The sequence below is a fragment of the Rhinolophus sinicus genome, linkage group LG07 (assembly GCF_036562045.2).
Source record: "Rhinolophus sinicus isolate RSC01 linkage group LG07, ASM3656204v1, whole genome shotgun sequence".
NCBI lineage: Eukaryota > Metazoa > Chordata > Mammalia > Chiroptera > Rhinolophidae > Rhinolophus > Rhinolophus sinicus.
The window spans coordinates 123,765,621-123,785,975 of record NC_133757.1 but is presented as its reverse complement, the minus strand read 5'-3'; the positions used below and the strand labels follow the sequence as shown (position 1 = coordinate 123,785,975).

The following is a 20,355-nucleotide window of genomic DNA, read 5'->3' as shown; positions in this document are numbered from 1 at the left end:
TTAATACACAGTATCAGAAGCTCCATTGAGTGATATGTTGGATTATAAAACTATTTGCTTTCTTCAACCCGTTAGGGACTCACTTTTAAAAGACATGTCCACAAAAGTCCCCTACAAGCACGTGTCATTCTGTACAGACATCTGCATGCTCTTCCATCACTAACTGCTCTCTGGCCTTCGGATTTGATGGTGAATCACATTGTATCCTTTGTCTCCAGAGCATGTTTAATTTGTGCTTGAAATAATTACAGTATGTGCAAATTAATATGATACCTGCTTATATAAAGTCAAATTTCACTCTAATGCATAGAATGTCGGCGGTGTGGCTTTCTGTGGTTTGACCTGCTTCCTTCCTTGGTGTGCCATTTCCTATGTTCTTAATCTGACCTTTCTTTCAGTTCAGAGTGAGGAAATTCAACTCTGAGAGAATTTTTAAATGTTTAAACATATGTTTGCTCTTCTTTTAATTGAGAAGAGATTCATAATTGGAACCTGATTCCTATTTGCTCTTTTGACATCCAGTTTCCAGAGGAGACGGAACTGGACCTTTTGTCGGTAACCGTTGAAGGTCCGCCGCATTACTCATCACCTAGCGAAGGGCCGTACTCCGTGTTCAGTTCTCCCAGAACTCCAGGAGCCTTTCCACCCGGCGTCGCTTTCCAACCTGAAGAGGGCCGCCGGGAGGACAGTTTGTCTTCTACCAGTGAGGACTCCGAGAAGGACGAAAAGGATGAAGACCACGAGAGGGAAAGGTTTTATATTTACAGGAAACCTTCGTGAGTAGCCTTTTTGTTTGAAGATCCTTACGTAGGATTGCAGAGTCTAGAACTGAGCTTAAAGCTTTGTATATAACTGCTGATTTTCACAGAAAGAAAATCTTAATGTGGGTAGCCAGAGTGAGACTAATGGCTTACTAATGTAATTTGGCTCTGTATGGCATTATTTTTTTCTTTTCCTGTTCTTCTGTATCTTAATAAAATCTGGGAAGATTTGTAAAATTTGCAAAATTCCATGTGCAGAAATGAAATCTCCCAAATTGTAGAATGTGCTGCATACACTGCCATCAGCCTCCGTCACAGCAGTCAGTGGGTCCTGTGTACTCGGCCCCCAGAACGCTGCCTGGGACATCACAGCTCTCGGTACAGAGCAGCTGAATGAAATGTGACTCCGTTACACTTAGGAAAAACTTCAGTTAGCGTGAGCTAGTTGAGTATATGTGTGAATTTATAAAATAGTAAAATTTATTTACAGACTGTTGCTCACACGTGCCATGTTGGAAAATAGTTTGTTAAAAATGCTCCCTTGTTTTATTACAATGTAATGACCAGTTGTTCTTTCTGTAGACATACTTCTCGTAAAAAAGCAACAGGCTTTGCTGCTGTTCATCAGCTGTTCACAGAACGCTGGCCGACAGCACCGGTTAACCGAAGTCTTAGTGGCACAGCTACAGAGAGAAATATCGACTTTGAACTTGACATACGGGTTGAAATTGATAGTGGAAAATGTGTGCTCCACCCAACTACCCTCCTACAAGAACATGATGATATAAGCTTGAGAAGGTAAATTGATCAGAAAAGGGCACATGTAATTTCATTTGTTAGAAATACTATTTATAAGTCACGGAATTACAATAAACTCTCCCCCTTACATCCCAAGATGCAGATTTAAAGAGAAGATTTAATCATAGTCGTAATGGTTGAGTGGTTATTTGCATAACTTATTATTTCTTTAAACAAGTATATATTTCTTTCTGGTGACTAGCAATGGATGTCTGATTTAGAGTCTAGAAAATGTGTTGACTAAAATAGTTGTATGTCTAGAATTCTCCTTTAAACAAGTATGAATTTCTCAATTAGTCTCTGCCTTGTATTGTACACACTTCTACTTGAAAGAACAGTGCCGTACTCAGATATATCTTGGTTATTGGGAGTTTTGATGGCTCCATAAAGAAACAAGAACAACTGGGAATCAGCTGCACCAGAGGCCTCAGTATTCTGGGACGCTGTCCAGCATGTCACTGCAGCTTGCCATTGTCTCCATCATTAAATAAATGGTGCTATACACAGGTTTAACGTTAGGTTATTTTTTTCTTCAGATTTTTGTTTTGCTTTTCTTTCCTAATCTGAAAAAGAATTCTAAGGAAACAGAGCTAACTGGGTGGGTGGGTGGGTGGGTGGGGAGGGGATGGAAACACAGATGAAACAAGGAGTGCGGGATGCTGGCAGTCTTTGAAGGTGGGGATGGACCCATGGGGGTTCATTATGCCATTCTTTCTATTCAAGTGTTGGAAGTTTTCTGTAATAAAAGATTTTTAAATGGCCTATTTGTCAGAGGAGGCTTTTATAAAATGAGAAGATAAAAAGGCACTTTAAACAGTTAAATTCTTACAAATGTGGTAGTGATGATAAAAAGATGACTGTTTGTTTTTTATTGAACCCTAATAAATCATAATGAATTCAGCAATCTCATTTGCTTCAACCTACTATATATGCATGTGAAACAATTGTGACCTCAGCAAAGAATAAAGGTAACTGCACTGTGAATTATGCAACAACATACAACAGAAACGTCCTCCATGCGAGGCGTAAGCCAGTTGAGCTGGAGACACTGAGAAGCTTTAGCTTTTCAACTTCAATTAATGAAGAACCACATTTTATTTACTGTATAAATAGCAGTTTGAATTTAAACAAAAGGAAAGAAATAAATGTCCTTTTTTTAAAAAGGTACAACATTTTTCTATTTATAGGAGTTACGATAGAAGTTCCAGGAGTTTAGATCAAGATTCTCCTTCAAAAAAGAAGAAGTTTCAAACTAATTATGCTTCTACTACCCATTTAATGAGTGGCAAGAAAGTGCCATCATCTCTCCAGACAAAGCCTAGTGACTTAGAGACAACGGTATTTTACATTCCTGGAGTTGATGTAAAGGTAAAACCTAAATGTCTAGGGTACGGGATTAGATTATTAGTGTTATTGTTTATTTTCTATCATGACTGTTCTTCCTTCTCCAGTATGTTAAAATGAGACTTTCCAACATTTTTCTCTAACATCGCCATATTTTGAACATAAGAACAGCAAATTGAAGGTCGCCACTTCTTTTACACAGCTTTTTCCATGAAATTTTGGCAGAAATAAGTTATTTATTTTTCATACATTCATATTCATAACAAATTTGCCACACCTTGCCTGGTGCAACTTCATTAAACTATTTTTTTAGATTCTAGAATTAACAAATCCTAGAATGTTAAGCTAGAAAGAATTTTAAATATTAGTTGGGACACGCTTTGAATTTTAAAAATGAAAAAAGCTAAGAAACTTGCTAGGATCACAAAGCTGACTTGTACAAACTGGAACTGGGTCTTCTGACTCCTGACCAGTGTTTTTCTGCCACATTTTTCTACACTTCTTGGTTTTCCTCCTCTGCATGCTTTTAATTGTGAAAGTTTATTTCCTTCAATCCAGTTGCATTACAATTCCAAGACGCTAAAGACCGAATCACCGAATGCCTCCAGAGGATCCTCCTTGCCCAGAACCCTCTCGAAAGAGTCCAAGCTGTATGGTATGAAAGACAGTGCCGCGTGTCCTCCTTCTCCTCCTTTGCCCTGCACTGTCCAGAGCAAGACTAACACCTTACTTCCTCCCCAACCCCCACCTATCCCCTCAGGTATTTAAGGAAACTCTACTCTATTTTTCATGTTTTTCATAACTTAATTTTTGCTCATCACCTACTTGCTCTAGTGAGACTTTCTTTCAAATTCACATGTTTAAGAAAAAAGGACATAGATGCAATACTGACTGTACAAAGTTCATATATGGGAATCTGGGCCAACTATTTTTGGCTCATTTTCGAGTTGATAATTACCTTTGAATATCCATTGCTAAAATCAACTTAATATACTAAATATTTATTTAATATTTTTAGATCTATGTATATTTAGAAAAAGTTTTATGTAGTCCCAATTTTGGAGCTTGTGATTTAGATGGAAACTTATACAAAAACTTACACATCAAACTTATACAAGACAGAGTACAGTGGTTTTGACCACATTTATCAATTATCATTGCATAACAAATCATCCCAAACTTGGTGGCATATAACCTCAAACAGTTTCTGTGGATCAGAGTTTTAGGAGCAGTTTAGCTGGGTGAATCTAACCTCACACTCGCTTGTGAAGTTGCAGACGAACTGTTGACTAGGGCTGCTGTCATCCGAATGCTCAACTGGGTCTGGAACATCTGCTCCCAGCAAGTCCTGTCCACACCACACAGCTGCCAGCGGATGCTTCAGGCCCCACCCTGGGCTGCTTGAACGTTCTTGTGACAGGGCAGCTGACTTCCCTTAGAAGAAGTGATCCAAAAGAGAACATGGCTGAAGCCGCGATGTCTTTCCTGGCTCAGCCTCGGAAGTCACATACCAGCACTCAGGCCCACAGTATCTTAGTGACCATACAGCTGAGGCCTGCTCCGTGTGGGAGGGAGCTACGCGAGGCGTGACTACCAGGAGGAAAGGGCCATTGGAAGCTACTTTGGAATCTGGCTACTGCACCACATGAGCACTACCTTACATATACAATTTCCCAAAAAAGGGAGTATCAGACTGGACAGGAATTATTTGAAAAGGTTTCATTTGGGAGATGGAACTTGATATATAAATCTTTTAAAATAGCCAGTAATCCTGATAACAATGCCTAACTTTTTTATATCAGTTTTCAATTGTCAAGGCACATCTACGTCTGTTAAGTGCAGGACAGGAATTATCCCCATTTTATAAATGAGGAAAGTTAAGGTTCATGGACGTTGAGTTTCCGTCCTAGGTTTACAAAATTAATATATGTTGGAGTTGGAAACCTAAGCCAAAGTTAGCCAAGTCTGATGTGGAATATGAGTGAGATAGCAGCCCACGTAGGGAAGCGTTCATGCCATATGTACGAGCTAAGAACAGCAAGGACATAGGAAAGCCTGAAAACAGTGACATTTTTCCTCGCTTGTCACAAAATATTGTTTGTCAGAGTTCTCTGTATCTTCTTAAGTACACAAAATAATGCTAACGAGAAACTTAGCAAAGTATCAACTTGAAAAACTGAGCCAAACTTTGTGAGCTAGAGCAAGTAGGAATAACTGTTGTGTTATATATACATCGTTAGTCGTCTTTGTATTCTAACTGATACGCCATTTCTATCAACCTGCCATTTTTATTACACTCTCGTATGGTTTCAAGTATAAGGTGCTTCACCTGATTAAACTGTCATATAATTCTAATTTCTCACAAAATGATCCTATGTTTTATGGGAACTATTTGTTAAATTCTCCTCACATTTTTCATTGTTCTAGCCAAAGGAAAAGGAAGTGGAGGAGTGAAAACAGCCAAGTTATATGCCTGGGTAGCACTTCAGTCATTGCCAGAAGAAATGGTTATTAGTCCCTGCCTGTTAGACTTTCTGGAAAAGGCTTTGGAAACTATCCCAATTACACCAATTGAAAGGAATTATACAAGTGAGTATCTTCCTTGTAGATTTGCTTTCCCATCACAAAATTTTGGGACCCTAGTTCTTAGAAGGAGTTCGTAAGGTATTATATGTTATTCCATAATAGATTCAATGATAATATAAAAGAATCATAAACCTGAAAAAGAACATGGGATCACCTAGTTCCCGTTTAAAATAGAGAAACTAAGTACTGGTGAGGTTGGATGATATTCCCACGGCCACAGCTAGTTAATGACAAAATGACATCCTTAGGTCTCAGGTGTGTCTCTTGGGCTGGAAAGCCCTTGAGGGCAGAGGTGTCATTCCCGGTTCTTTGGACGTGTTGGCTGTAGCAGCAGGGCTCAGGGTTTGGAGGAGCCAGCAGTTCGCCTGGGCAGGTGCGCAGCACGAGCGGCTGCAAAGCATGTGCTGTGTGCTCTCACCGGGGCTCAGCACTGACTTGCACAGGGGAAGAGGGTCTCTCAGCACATGCCCTCGTGATCAAACTTAAAACTAAATATTTCAACAGCTGTCAGCTCCCAAGACGAAGACATGGGACATTTTGAAATACCAGACCCCATGGAAGAGTCGACGACATCGTTGGTGTCGTCTTCCACGTCTGCCTACTCCTCCTTCCCTGTGGACGTGGTGGTGTACGTGCGAGTTCAGGTGTGCACTCACTCCTCTATGTCGGAGAGAAAGCTGTTCTGCTTAAGTTTGTTGAACCCTCCCACATTACTTCCTCTCATGGCTGAGGTTTCCAGAATGTCTGGGAAGTTCACATGCACTTGTATGTGTGTGTTTACTTTTCTGCTGAGGAGTTTCACAGAGCCTTGGGTTTTCAAAGTTTAGATCTCATACTTTTGGGGCAAAAATGAAAATATATGTTAAAACACTTTTTTTGCATTTATGTCTTTTTTATTATGGCACTGTTTTTGCCACCATGGTCCTTTTTGAGCAGATACAAAGTGTAATTGAGATATAAACTCACAATAATACCTTTGTTAGATTTTTCCTAAGAATTAGGTGAGTTTTATATATTTTATTCTAGAATGCAGTCCTATCAATAGGCCTTTGGGAGTATATATTAGCATCTGAATGAGTCCATTAATTAAGGAGGATTTAAAAACCGCTTGTATCTAACCATCAGGGCTTATTTAGTTTACCCTCCATTAAAATCTTATAATCAATCTCAAGAATAAAAGAAACGCTAAGTGTCAAACCATTTCCTATTTAGCAGTTTGGCCAAAGAGCTTCCTTCTGTGAGTGAGGGCTTGAGAGTCTATAACACTTTTATGAATACAACAGTCTTTTTAAATTTTAGTGTAAGGAAAATCACTTCCTTTAAAAGACTTGATTATGAACAACTATTATGTGAACATAAACATCTTTAATGTTCTGAATTATCTAAATGTCTAAATATTTATCAAAGATAGCTTCTCACATATTTAGGTTTTTTGAAATGATACCACTTCGTTAACACATTGGTTAATGTCTCATGTGTCTGTTTAAGAGAGCAAGTACATTAGACACAAAGTCCTTTTATGTGTCACTAAATTCAATATATGTGGACTGAAACAGCAATGTAATGTTTGGAATACGGTGTGAAATTTTTTTAACCACCTCGTTCCTAACCTTTTTTTTTTTTTAGCCCTCACAGATCAAGTTTAGCTGTTTACCAGTATCCAGAGTGGAATGCATGCTAAAGCTGCCATCCCTGGACTTGGTGTTTTCTTCAAACCGGGGAGAACTGGAGACGTTAGGGACCGTGTGCCCTGCAGAGACTTTATCCCCTGGAGGCAGCACTTCTCAGAGTGGGACAAAGGCCTGTGCCAGCAAAACCGGGACTCCAGGTACACAGATGGCCTTCTTTCTAGGCCGCTGGCATAGAGCCAAAGGCTATTTTTAAAAGCATTTTTAATAGTAATTAGTATATACTTCTAAATAAATTGGTTCGGAAGGGAGAATATTTGAGAATTAGAGTATTTATAGAAAAAAATCTACAGTAGATCAAAGTTTTGAGTATATTTTGTCACAAGTAGATGGCAGTTGGGTAGCATTTTGTAGTTGGCTTGAATGTACGCACTGCCAGCCTTCTGAAGTAACTCATATAATGATAAGCGCAAGTCCTTTTTCATGTTTTGTTTTATGCTGTTTTTACAGTTTTTCAAATGGAAAGTAAGAGATGCAGTGTTATCTGGCAAGGATTTCTTATCACACTGAATTAAAATTATATCAAGTATACATACATATTTTTTGTTTTATTTATATTTTATTAAACTTATTGGGGTGACATTGGTTAGAAAATAATAAAGATTTCAAGTGTACGTTTCTAAATATTCATCTCTAAAATAGCTTTAAAGACAGCATGATATATGCCATCATCTTGATCATATATTAAGGCTCCCTGGACTTTTTGTTTTTATTTGGTAAATAGTGCTGAGATGAGTATCTTTGTATATAAGTATTTGGAAACAGGCTTAGTATAAATTCTGAAAAGTGGAATCCCTGAGTCAGAGCGTGTGAACATTTTTAAACTTTTGATACATTTTCCTCTCCAGTGAGACTGTAAGATTTCTGCATCCTAACCGCGGTGTGTGTGGATGCCATGTTCACTGTAGCCTTCCCAACATTGTGCTTTAAGTTTATTTATAGTCATTGTTAATGTGATGGACTACAGTGGGATTTTATTCTTCTAATTTATATTGTATTACTTCATTGGCTATTTGGGGGTGGGGAATATATCCATGCCCATTTCTCTGTTGAAACATTCAGTTTTTTTTCTTAATGACAAAACAAATTATTAACACTTAAATTATTATAGCAGTGTATCCATACTATGCTATTAATGTATACTGAAAGGAATATGAAATGAGCAACTATTTTTCATGCCCACATTTTGATGCTTCAGAAAAAAAAGGAAATAGCACTGCTCATTTTATCATAAAACTTGCAAGAAGGAATGATGATAAGAATAAATGTATAAAAAGTATAGGTTATGACAGTAGCCATTCTTTCAAAGGATCTTTGTGGAACGTTCTGGGGTCTGTCTAAGTCAGTGCTGGGGTTTGGACATAAAGTAATGAACTCAGCTACCAGGCACTGTCCCTGCTAATGTGGAACTTAAAACTGAATTTGGAGAAACAGATAATAAGCAAACAAGCATATAATGAGTGGAAACGGGAAGTAGGTGGGTATGAGTTAGCTCGGCAGAGTTAGGAGAAGGAACACTCCAAGTAGAGATAAAAAATGCATGAAGCAGGAAAGAGTTCGGTAACTTGGAAGAATAAAATAGGACGAGTCTAAGTGGACCGTGGTGAACAAGGGGTAGACTGGCAGAGAACAATTGTGCGAGGGGTCGCTAGTGATTGAGCAGGGACACGCGCGTGATTCTGAGTCCCACTTTTCGATCACTAGTGCCCCTGCAGTGTGACAGCGCTCTCCAGGAGAGCAGTGGGCCGGGTCAGCCGTCCACAACTGATCATTCCTGCTATTAGGCTAGAATAGCAGTAGTGAGACGGAGGGAAATAGACGGCTTGATACATACATGTTGGACACAGAAATTGTTAGACATAGAAATGATATGGTAATAAATTGTACAAAAGGAAGTTAAAAGTGGGAAGGATGACAGATAACCCCCAGGGTTCAGGTTGAGCTATTTGCATGGAAATATCACTTAGTGGAGATGGGAAACATTGAAGAAAAGGAGATTGTGGGAAAAGATGAAGAAGAGTTCAGTTTCCGACGTGATAAGCGCTGAATGCCTGTGACCCGTTCTCGTAGGATGTCAGGGAACTGGCTGCAACGTACACATACGTGCAGAGAGGGTCCGAGCTGGACACGCGTATTTTGGAGTCATCACCAAAATCACATAATGCTCTTTTCAGATGGCCTCATGTTTTGAAGTTTAAAGCATATTTGGAATTAGCCTGTCCGCCCATGGTAATGTTGCCACTGAGGACACTTGATTCTGTAAGGCAAAGAGAGCTTTCACTTTGAGCCTGTGTGTGCTTTGCTCTGTTTCCACTGTTTCCTACTGAAATGTGGACTCCAACTGTACAATTTTGGTTTCTTTAATTTGGTGTCCCCCTTTGCTTAAACCCCAGTTATGTTGTACCTCATCCACAGCAGGCTTCCCGTAGTGCAGACAGAAGAAACAGGAAGCCATGGAGTTGGCCACTCACACATATATATAATTGTTTCAGAGATGAACAGGGTATTCAACCCTGGTTTCCGGAGTAAATTAACTGGAAAGTACATCTAAGCCCTCATTGTGTTTTCAAGGATTTAAATCTACTGATGACTTAATGTTTGAGAATTTCTATTTTATTTTCAAGTCATGTGTGGTACTCGAGACGACATTAGTGATAGGCTTCTTTTGTTTTCTGTGGCTTACAAATATTTGGGGTCTCCTGTGTTCCCTGCAGGCTCGTCAGGACTGGGCAGTCCCCTAGGCAGGAGTCGGCACAGCAGCAGTCAGTCCGATCTCAGCACTCCCAGCAGCAGCTCGTCCGGTCTGAGCTTCACTGCGTGCATGTCCGACTTCTCCCTTTATGTGTTTCATCCTTACGGAGCAGGGAAGCAAAAAACCGCCGTCTCTGGCCTCACGCCTGCATCGGGAGGACTAGGTATGCTCGGCTGTTTGCGTCTTCTTCAAACCTACTATCTTTTCAGAAATCATGATACCTTTAATAATGGATATTGAAAAACAAGATCAGCAACTAAAATTTTTCTCCTCTTTTCTGTCTCTACAAATAAGTAGAAATATGAAAAAAAATAAGTCAAGTAAATGAATTATACAAAAATTTTAAAACTCAGAATGTTTTATAATTGATAAACACAGCACAGTAATCTCTTTGGATCTGACGTCTATTTGTATAAGAAATGATAGCCTACAAATAGTAAGATTTTCAAGTGTGTGCATCATGTTTGTTAATTTAAAATGAGACTTTTATTATTATTATCGCTATTAGAGACCTTAAATTTCACTGACATTTAAAGTGCAGATTTTACCGCTAAAAATGCTCAGTAGATCATTCTGCTATTTACCTCACTTAGGTGATTTTAATTAATGGCATGTTCCAGTGTTTTGGGTATTTCATGTGTGTGTGCATGTATATGGATACATGTATGTGTGTTTGTGTTCTTTTTAAAGGGAATGTGGATGAAGAACCCACTTCAGTCACTGGTCGAAAAGACTCATTGAGTATAAACCTTGAGTTTGTAAAAGTGAGTTTGTCTCGGATAAGGCGTTCAGGAGGTGCCTCATTTTTTGAAAGTCAGTCTATAAACAAGTCTGCAAGCAAAATGGACACCACGCTGATAAATATATCTGGTATTCAATTTTATAGTGTTTTAATTAAAATATTGTTTTCCAGAATTAAAAAAGACCTCCTTTTTAAGTGTTTAAATATTAAATTTATGCTTTATTTATTAAATAAATTTATTTAATATTAAATTTATGAATAAACTTATTAGTAAATTTATTTATAAATATCATTTATGAGTTTAAATATTAAATGTAATATTGAGCTTTTAGTAATGAATTAATATAAAAGAGAACAGTGACAGTCCAGCCTCATGTTCTCTCTCAGTCCAAGTAATCAGTGTTAGATAAATACATAGAAATGTCACCTGAGGGCTAAAACATGCCTAATTAAATCACTGAGAACTGCTTCGTCACTTCTCTACCATGAATTGGTACAATTTCTGACTTTATTTGATTTTCTAATTGTAAATTTCTTAAAACACTGAAGAAGGATGAGTTAAAAATAATTTGCTGAGTGTCATAAACTCCTGATTCGTATGCCTGTGTATTGCTAGCTTTGTAACCAGCTATATGACTATGGGCAAAGAACTTTTGGAGTATTTAAAATTAAATGCATGTGGAACATTTGGAAGCATTTAGAATACTGTGAGAGTGAACTTTGAAAATTGTTAAACAAATACAGTAAATACACTCAACCCAGTATTCATTCAACAAACAGTCTGTATTTTACGGTGAGCTTGTGGCAGGCACTCTGCTGGGTGATTGAGGTGCAGGCATGCGTAAGGCAGTGTCTGAAGAGCACACAGATAAATGACAGTCCAGTGTGATAAATGCTATAAAACAGGTTCATGAAAAGGAAGGAAACAATAAATTTTGTTTAATATGAGAGATGAGAGATGGCTTCACAAAGGAAATATTTGGGCCAGATCTTCAAAATTATATAGGAATATTCTTGGCTATGGCAACATGGTATTTAATGGCACAGAAGCATTGAAAAGTATGCCTTTGAATTATACTTTGGTTCACTGAAGCTGAAGCATGGGTATGCAAGAGCATTTGATTGGTTGTACAAAGTAGGTGGGGCTGGAGGGGGAGAGGAGTCGGCTGGATGTAGAGCTGGTAAAGCAGACCAGGGCCAGATTGGGGGCGGGGGGTCTCAGATGCCAGGCGACAGATAGGATTCTGGTCCTGTGGGCTGTGAGAAGTCATTAGAGGTTTTTAAAGAAATGGGATGACAACATCACCCCCAAAGATAACAATATTGAATTATACACTTAAACATCTGTTAGGAGGATAGATCTCATGTTAAGTGTTCTGAGCACAAAAAATAAGGCAAAATTGTATATGAATTATGCAATTAACATCTGATTATGTACTTTTGTATAAGGGGATGATGGTTCAGAATGGTGTTTTAGGAAGAGTTGATAGTAGTATGAAAAATGGGAGAGGAAATGTGCTTGAGGCTGTTGAAATAGACCAAGGGGATGAAGGCCTGAATTGTGACAGTAAAAGAGAAGATGGAATGTTTTCAAGAGGAATAAAAGAGAATCCACAAGCTTAAGGACAAATTGTGTGAGGAGTAGTAGAGCAATAGATGAAGTGCCTCTAGGGCGTTCAGGTGGAAGGGTCAAGTAAACAATTGGCTGATGGGCTCAGGCTGAAAGAGACCTTCGATGCGGGAGACGGTGCTATGTAAACCCTACAGAAGCCACGTGGAGGAATAGACAGGACACACAGCAAGAAGCAGAGTGCTCAGACAGCACCTGGGACCGGCCACCCGGAGGCATTCACACTGCCAAGTCACTACTCTTTGTCTAAGAGGAAAGGAGTAGTTCTTGCCACACAGCTCTTTTAGTTTGCAGCGACTTTTGAGGAAGTTTGTAGCCCAGCTCGTCCAATGATTCATTTGTGTATTTGAGGATAGCCCCTTGTTTAAGTTAAAAACTATCTATGAGACTGATCTTTAGAACCTCTCTGAGAATTTCCTGGTAAAGTGATAGTAGAATTCCAACTTGCTGTCATCTCAAAAAAGGAATGGAACTAATAGTGTTAGAATGTGCTATTTTTCTCATTGGTGAAAGGAACATATTATCACTCATTAATCATACCATGCAGCTTATTTTGATATTTCATGAATTGTAACATTATAATTCAGTTCTGTAGTACCATTTCATATTATACCTACTGTGTAAAAATAATGAAGGTTTTGGAAATTTGTTCTAACAAATTTTATTTATTTATGTATCAGCTGTTTGTGATATAGGGTCTGCTTCCTTTAAATACGATATGCGCCGACTCAGTGAAATTCTGGCATTTCCGAGAGCCTGGTATAGGAGAAGTATTGCCAGACGCCTGTTCCTGGGAGACCAAACTATAAATTTGCCAAGTAAGCCTGTTACGCAAGTGTAGTTTATACTTGGTTGTTTTTCACTTTGGTTACAATGGTACCAAGACCCACAGTGGGTAACACAAACTTCGTCTTACTTGGTAGGTTGTACCATGCAGTTCATTCCCTTGTTCAACAAATGTCTGCACCCCGCTAATGTGCTAAGCACATTTTGTGGGTCAAAGCTTGTGAGGCAAAAACCTTGCCCTCTCAGAGATGACATTCAGCTGACTTATTCTATAACGATTACTCTGTAATCTTTGTAAAATCTGGAAATGCAAAAATACCATCCGAGTAAATCACTGTTAAACATAGAAAACAGAAAATGGTGGGGACATGATACCATATTGCCTGCATTTTTTCTCTTGGACTTTGATATCATTGTAGGATTATATTGTATAAGTAAAATGTAGAGTTAGCATGATACAATAGAAATATTAGAAATCTGATCTAGGTTTGTTCCCTCATCTCTAAATGGGAACAGAGTACCTCTCCAGCCCTGTCCTAGGATTTCTGTGAGAATTAAAGAACATGCTGGAATGTACTCTGCAAACTGTAAACTTCTGTACAGTTGTCAAATAGAGAATTAGAAGGAATATATAAAGTGATCAGAAATGGCAGAGTGGTGAAACTTACTATTTTATAACATGGTGGTTTTACCCCCTTAATTCTGTTTTTGTTGCCACTTTTCTATTAGCATCTGGCCCAGGGACCCCTGATTCCATTGAAGGGGTAAGCCAGCATCTTTCCCCCGAATCATCAAGAAAAGCTTACTGCAGGACCTGGGAGCAGCCCAGTCAGTCGGCCTCCTTCACCCACATGCCTCAGTCACCCAATGTGTTCAATGAACATGTGACAAACAGCACCATGTCACCAGGCACAGCAGCGCAGAGCCTGAAATCCCCAGCTTCCATAAGATCCAGGAGCGTGTCTGATTCTTCAGTTCCCCGAAGAGGTAACACTGCTCTCTTTGTTTCAGCAGCCCTCCCATGCCCCCAAGATAAAAATTGTAATTTGTGACTCCCAGACTTCTGTCCCAACTGCAGGGAGATACACTCTTGCAGGTTTTTATGGAAGATGGTGGACGGGCTGGGGTGATACTCCAAACCAAACAAATCCCTCTAAGTATTTGCCAGCAGAAGAGACAGCTGGATGGCTAGTAGTTTGAAAAGGGATAGGAAGAGAGGCGTTATTAGGGTGATCCATGCAGTAAAGTCAGTTTTAGAAGTAAAACAAACCTACAATGTTGTGAAAGATGTTTGGTATTGAAAGTTCGTCTTTGAATTCATTCAGTCATTCTTTTGTTCACCCAGTATTTTTTGAACTGTTTGATGTGCTCAGCACTCAACTTGTGTTTGAACACAAACATGAGTGCTCTAGTTCAGGTCACAAGGTAAGATTAGAGTCTAATGAACAAGTGCAGGGTTCAAGACGTACCTGAGTCCGTGAGACACAGAAGACAGGCACGCAGCGGCCTCTGCTCTCAGAACAGTCCCTACCTCACACCCTCCATTTGGCAGCAGCAACTAGGATGCCCTCCTTCATTAAGAAAACCCCAGGTGGGGAGTGATCTGTGTTGCTGTACCCCCCACACCCCAGAATCCCCGCATATACAATGGAGGTCACACATTGCTTTCAAGGTCTTTCTAAACATTCAGTAAATGGTAACTGCTTTGCGGGCAATATGACAGCTATTTAATGTTAGGCCTTAATACAAGACTATCATATTTTTATGTTTTGGGATTATAGTGATGAGTAGCTTTTGCTTTGTAATCGCTAAGCATCTATGTGAATAAATGTGCATTTGATTTTTCTGTTTTTAGATTCACTTTCAAAGACATCAACTCCTTTTAACAAATCAAACAAAGCAGCAAGTCAACAAGGAACCCCATGGGAAACACTTGTCGTGTTTGCTATCAACTTGAAGCAATTAAATGTTCAAATGAATATGAGTAATGTAATGGGAAATACGACGTAAGTTATTCGATACAAAGAAAATATAATGAATCATTAGTTTTAATTTTTCCTATATTGTCGTAAAGCAAGTCAAAACCCTTGTTTATAATGCTGGAATGTTTGAGACAGTAAAAACAGTAGATTAAAGATATAAAATTGCTTTATCCTGAAAAATGACTTAATCTAAAGATACTATAATATAAAAAGCATGAAATATGTGTTCTAAAAAGAGACAAAATTTTAAGGAAAATAGCATAATTTTCTAGTTAAGAAAAAAGCCTCATCAATGTTAATATTCAAACATTTACCACAGTTTTTATGAGATGTATTTTACTGTGAAATCATCTAACTCTTGTTTAAATTCATGACCCTGGAAGCCATATGTCTAGTTAATAACCTCTTTCTCTCTTTCAGTTGGACAACCAGTGGGCTGAAGAGCCAGGGCCGGCTGTCGGTGGGCAGTAACCGAGATCGCGAGATCAGCATGTCCGTTGGGCTGGGAAGATCACAGTTAGATTCTAAAGGAGGGGTCGTCGGAGGGACCATAGATGTCAATGCTCTGGAGATGGTTGGTATGTTGAAATTTTACAGCTGAAACATAGATTGAAAAAACCGTTTCAAAAATTGGCTTTGATGAGTTTTCCCATTGGGCATTTCTATGACAAGGAATTCTTATTTCTCTTCCAGCTCACATTTCTGAGCATCCCAATCAGCAGCCCAGCCACAAAATCCAGATTACTATGGGTTCGACGGAAGCCCGTGTGGATTACATGGGCTCGAGCATCCTCATGGGCATATTTAGCAATGCTGACCTCAAGCTTCAGGATGAGTGGAAAGTCAATCTCTACAACACACTGGAGTCGAGCATAAGCGATAAAAGGTACCTAGTCAGAAACACGTGTGGGACACTGTACATGACTGCTCTTAGCATATTCTGTCATCAAGTGAGAAAGTACAACCAATTCATTTTTCTTGCAAAATGATTTTATATTATGCAGTTAATGTGACTGAAAGAGCTGGGTGGGGACGAGAATTATTCTTGTACTTTTAAACTGTTTTCCTTCCGTAAGACGTAAGGTCTCTGTTTTATGTTCTAGTGAAATTTTTGTCCATGGAGATTTGAAGTGGGATATTTTCCAAGTAATGATATCACGGTCAACCACACCAGATCTGATAAAAATAGGAATGAAGCTCCAGGAATTTTTCACACAACAGTTTGACACCAGCAAACGAGCTCTGTCGACCTGGGGACCAGTTCCTTATCTTCCACCTAAGACAATGACGAATAACCTAGAGAAAAGTTCACAAGAACAACGTAAGAATTAGAGCTACGCCTCTCAATGTGCCCTGTCTTCCACTAAATATGTTACAGTCTTCATTTAAAGTAATAATGTCTGTATTCCACACTTACAAAGTGATCCACCCACTCTCCTCCTGGTCACTCAGCAGAGAACCTGATTTCCCAACCCAGCAGCGGAAGCAGAGGCCATCGTTCAGTGTCACCTCCCCCGCCACCCTCATCTGCAACCACACGCACTCCTGCCCCTGCAACACCGAGTGTGACCACACCACGTTCTGCTGGAGAGCGTGAGCTGTGGTTCGGCTTGGTTAACGTGTCACATTAGGCAGCTGATTCTTTTCACGCAGCAGCTCCATCAGAAAATGTGTGCTCAGCACGACCATGTTGAGCGCTGTTCCAGGTCAGGCCACCTGTGGTAGACAAAGTTCCCGTCCTTATGAAAGTTATGTTCCAGTGGGGGAGGCAGACCATGACTCAGTGATGAAAATGCCAGATAACTGCAGGGGGAGAGAGGTGCTAAGAAAAAGAAGAAAGCAGGGGAAGGCAGTAGAGCGTGGCAGTGTGCGGGGATAGCTGTTTTAGAAGCCTTTTCTGAAGTGAAAGACCTGCTGAGAGAGTTATGGGCATGGGAGGTACCTGAAGGGCGCAAAGCTCCTCCGACAGGAAGAAACTTGGTTAGAGGATCATGAAGGTGGCCACTGCAGGGCCAGAGGGAGCAAGCAGGAAAATGCCGGACATGAACTCAGGGAGATGGGTCACAGTTAAGATTTTCAATATGGTAGGTGGCTGTTGGAGACTTCTGAGCAGATTTGATATTATTTGATTTACCTTTTCTTAAAATACCACTGTGGCTGCTATGTGGAGCACAGACTACATGAGGTGGTTGAGAATGGAAGTAAGGAGACCGTGTACTGTAATTACCGTTACCACCGTTACCAGAGTTACATCACCATAGGAAGGAGGCCATGCAGGAGGCCAGGCCACCGGTGGCGGTTTTAACTAGTGATAGAGGTAAAAGTGGTGCAAAGTTGTCAGAATCAGGACAATGGTTAATAACTTATTCTCACAGAACCAGTACATGTGCATTGAGAAAAACTAGAAAATACATACACGCAAAAACTCAAAATATCCCATTCCACCCAGAAATCACCACTGAATACTTGAGAGCATAAACTTTCAGATACTTTTCTGTGCACCTAGATACATGTGTGTACTTTTTACCAAAATAGTGTTCATACTGTTTTGTAACCTTTTCCACTCAATCTCCCACTTTCCATTCTGCCAATTTATGTCCTCTAGCCTCTGACCACATTCCACAATTGACCTAAAATTATCCTTACAACTCGTTTGTCCAAACGAGTATATCCAACTCAAGATCACAGGTTAAAACATCTGGTTGTGTGCCTTCACTCTCTTTTAATTCAGCATGGTTCTCTTTTTAATGACCTGACTTGGTGAAGGCACCTGGCCAGTTGTCCCGCAGAATGTGCTACCGTGCTTTCGAGGTATTTTCCATTTGCTTCCTCGTGGTTTCACTTATCTTGTTCCTCTAGCCCCTGGTTTTTTTGTTTTGTTTTGTTTTGGTTTTTAAAACTAGAAATGGTATCAGGCGTATACAAATAGAGGGAAGTTTCCCCAGACACCTGGCTTGGATTCTTTTAAAAAGCCCTTGTCTTGGAAAGCAAGCAGACAGTCTTCAGGAAATTGTTTCAGGTTAAAAGACTCTAAAGCGACATGCCAACTAAATGCAACACGTCATCCCTGGTTGGATCTAGAATGAGAGCTGTGGAAAGCAGCCCGAAACAGCAGTCCTGGAATAAGTGGGAAATACTCATTAGTGCTTCCCAAACTTCAGTGTGTGTCTGAAACACCTGGAGATTCTGCTCCAGTAGGCACAGCATGGACGTAAGAGCCTGCATTTCTAACAAGTTTTGGGGTGATGCTGATGGTCCTCAGACCTCACTTTTGAGTAGCAAGGGTTTAAAAGAGTAAAAAAAAAGTACTTTCAGGGGATCTGCATTTGATTTCTAGGTCTTCTAGTCACTGGTTTGTCTAACCCCTCTTCTGCTTCACTTGAAAAGGTCTAGATGAAATGCCTAGTTTACAGTTACTATGAGATCGTATAAAATTTCATGCACTTAGCAATTCATTGATCATTGCAGCAGTGTACGTTATAATTGTTATTAGCAAGTTACTACTTTCTTTAATTCATTCCACCCCTATGCAGCGTCTTTTCCGGGCTGTATCTTTATGAGCTTCTGCTCAATGTTAAGCAACAGTTGGATTGTTGTTTTCATCCCTTAACTGAGTCACTTTGGCTGTACAAAGCAGCCACCTCCCGTCCCCCCTCCCCCGCACCCCCATTCAGGATGTGCCTGAGGCCTTCACGGCTAAGTGGTTTCTGCTTTTCTTGCAGTACTTGATGCGGCCCACCATCGGCATTGGCCTGGAGTATTGAAGGTGGTGTCAGGATGCCACATATCCTTGTTTCAGATCCCATTACCAGAAGATGGAATGCAGTTTGGAGGATCAATGAGCTTACATGGAAATCATATGACACTAGCTTGTTTTCATGGTCCAAATTTCCGTTCAAAATCCTGGGCCCTTTTTCACTTAGAAGAACCAAATATTGCTTTTTGGACTGAAGCTCAGAAAATCTGGGAAGATGGTAAACTGACAGCTTTTAAGCTTTTACTCTTTGCTGTCTTCTGATATGATAACATATGGCAAAGCAGTTCTTTCTCATGTCTTTGTCTTTTTTTCTTCTAATATTTCTGAAGTCTATCTCTGTGTGTTGTCATGTACCTGACAGGTCAAGTTCACTTTGTATCTACATAAAGTCTGGGACGTGTTAAAGGACTCATTTCTGAACTTGCCGTCTACTCTGCTTTTTACTTAAGCAATTAAAGTTTCTGCTGCTGGGGCTGGTCATAGTCATAATAATAATAGTTATTGTAAATATTTCTTATGAAAACATGAACAGAAGACACAGTGGTAGCATAAGGAAATTATTTGCCAGTCAAGATCATAATTTTTATGGGCGAGGGTATGCTTTTACTTCTGTTTACAATGATAAACCCAGTTCCTTTTAGCTTTAATTCCTACTCAGAGGTTTCTTAATGATGAATGAAAAAATGGTTGTTCTTCCCCTTACTGGGGATAAATCCCATTATAACTAAAAGAAGAAAAAATTATTTGTGATTTTTTTTTTTTCCCCTTCACTGATTTACTCCTCAATTTCACAACCCTCCTTATCTGTGTATAACTTACTACATCTGTTGCTTTAAGGCCACAACTGTTGCATCTAAATATAGTTCATTACATTAAAAACTTTTCCTTCCCTCTAGGCGCTAGTGATCATTCTACATATATTGTACAAACATTGGATTTTCACCTGGGCCATAATACCATGGTTACCAAACCATGTGGAGCTTTGGAAAGTCCCATGGCCACGATAACCAAGATAACAAGGCGCCGCCATGAAAACCCACCCCACGGAGTTGCAAGTGTGAAAGAATGGTTCAATTATGTTACAGCCACCAGGAATGAAGGTTCAAAGTTTGGTTTTTTTTTGGAGAGATTTGTTTTGTTTTTTTCTAGTTTGAGCTCTTTTGACTATGTTTAGAATTTAAGTGGAGGGAGAATTTTCATTTCTTCAATTAAAGTTTCATTTTACTCCTGCTGACATAAGTAACAATAATACTATATATGATTGCACCACGCTGATGATACAACATCTCATAGAGTAGAATTATTTTAGATATAACTGAAAACATTCAAAATAAAATTGGCTTAAATAAATTAGAAGTTAAGTTTACTTTATGATAATTGGAAAAATATTTTCATACTAATGCTAAACATTGGAGGTTTAGAGAGTTATTACACAACTAAGTAATAGAATGCCACAAACTTAAGGTTCAGGATGGATGGACTAAAATGAAACCAAATAATTTTATTCCTATGAAGTCAGAAGTTTAAAG

General features: G+C 39.4%; 1 protein-coding gene across 7 annotated transcripts in view; it reads left to right on the top strand.

Annotated features, from left to right (window-relative positions):
• The window catches only part of BLTP1 (bridge-like lipid transfer protein family member 1), a 158,667-nt gene that overhangs the window by 129,522 nt on the left and 8,790 nt on the right, over positions 1-20,355 (top strand). For 6 of the 7 annotated variants that reach the window (XM_019741408.2, XM_019741409.2, XM_019741413.2 and 3 more), the window contains 17 exons: positions 523-776; positions 1,344-1,559; positions 2,747-2,927; positions 3,462-3,663; positions 5,331-5,492; positions 5,994-6,133; positions 7,116-7,317; positions 9,892-10,092; positions 10,620-10,799; positions 12,982-13,119; positions 13,817-14,074; positions 14,943-15,093; positions 15,490-15,647; positions 15,763-15,955; positions 16,173-16,390; positions 18,792-19,043; positions 19,723-19,926. In XM_019741408.2, the coding sequence (XP_019596967.2) occupies positions 523-776; positions 1,344-1,559; positions 2,747-2,927; positions 3,462-3,663; positions 5,331-5,492; positions 5,994-6,133; positions 7,116-7,317; positions 9,892-10,092; positions 10,620-10,799; positions 12,982-13,119; positions 13,817-14,074; positions 14,943-15,093; positions 15,490-15,647; positions 15,763-15,955; positions 16,173-16,390; positions 18,792-19,043; positions 19,723-19,926 (3,310 nt within the window). The remainder of the gene's footprint in view (positions 1-522; positions 777-1,343; positions 1,560-2,746; positions 2,928-3,461; positions 3,664-5,330; positions 5,493-5,993; positions 6,134-7,115; positions 7,318-9,891; positions 10,093-10,619; positions 10,800-12,981; positions 13,120-13,816; positions 14,075-14,942; positions 15,094-15,489; positions 15,648-15,762; positions 15,956-16,172; positions 16,391-18,791; positions 19,044-19,722; positions 19,927-20,355) is intronic. The other variant, XM_019741411.2, reaches the window with a different exon arrangement.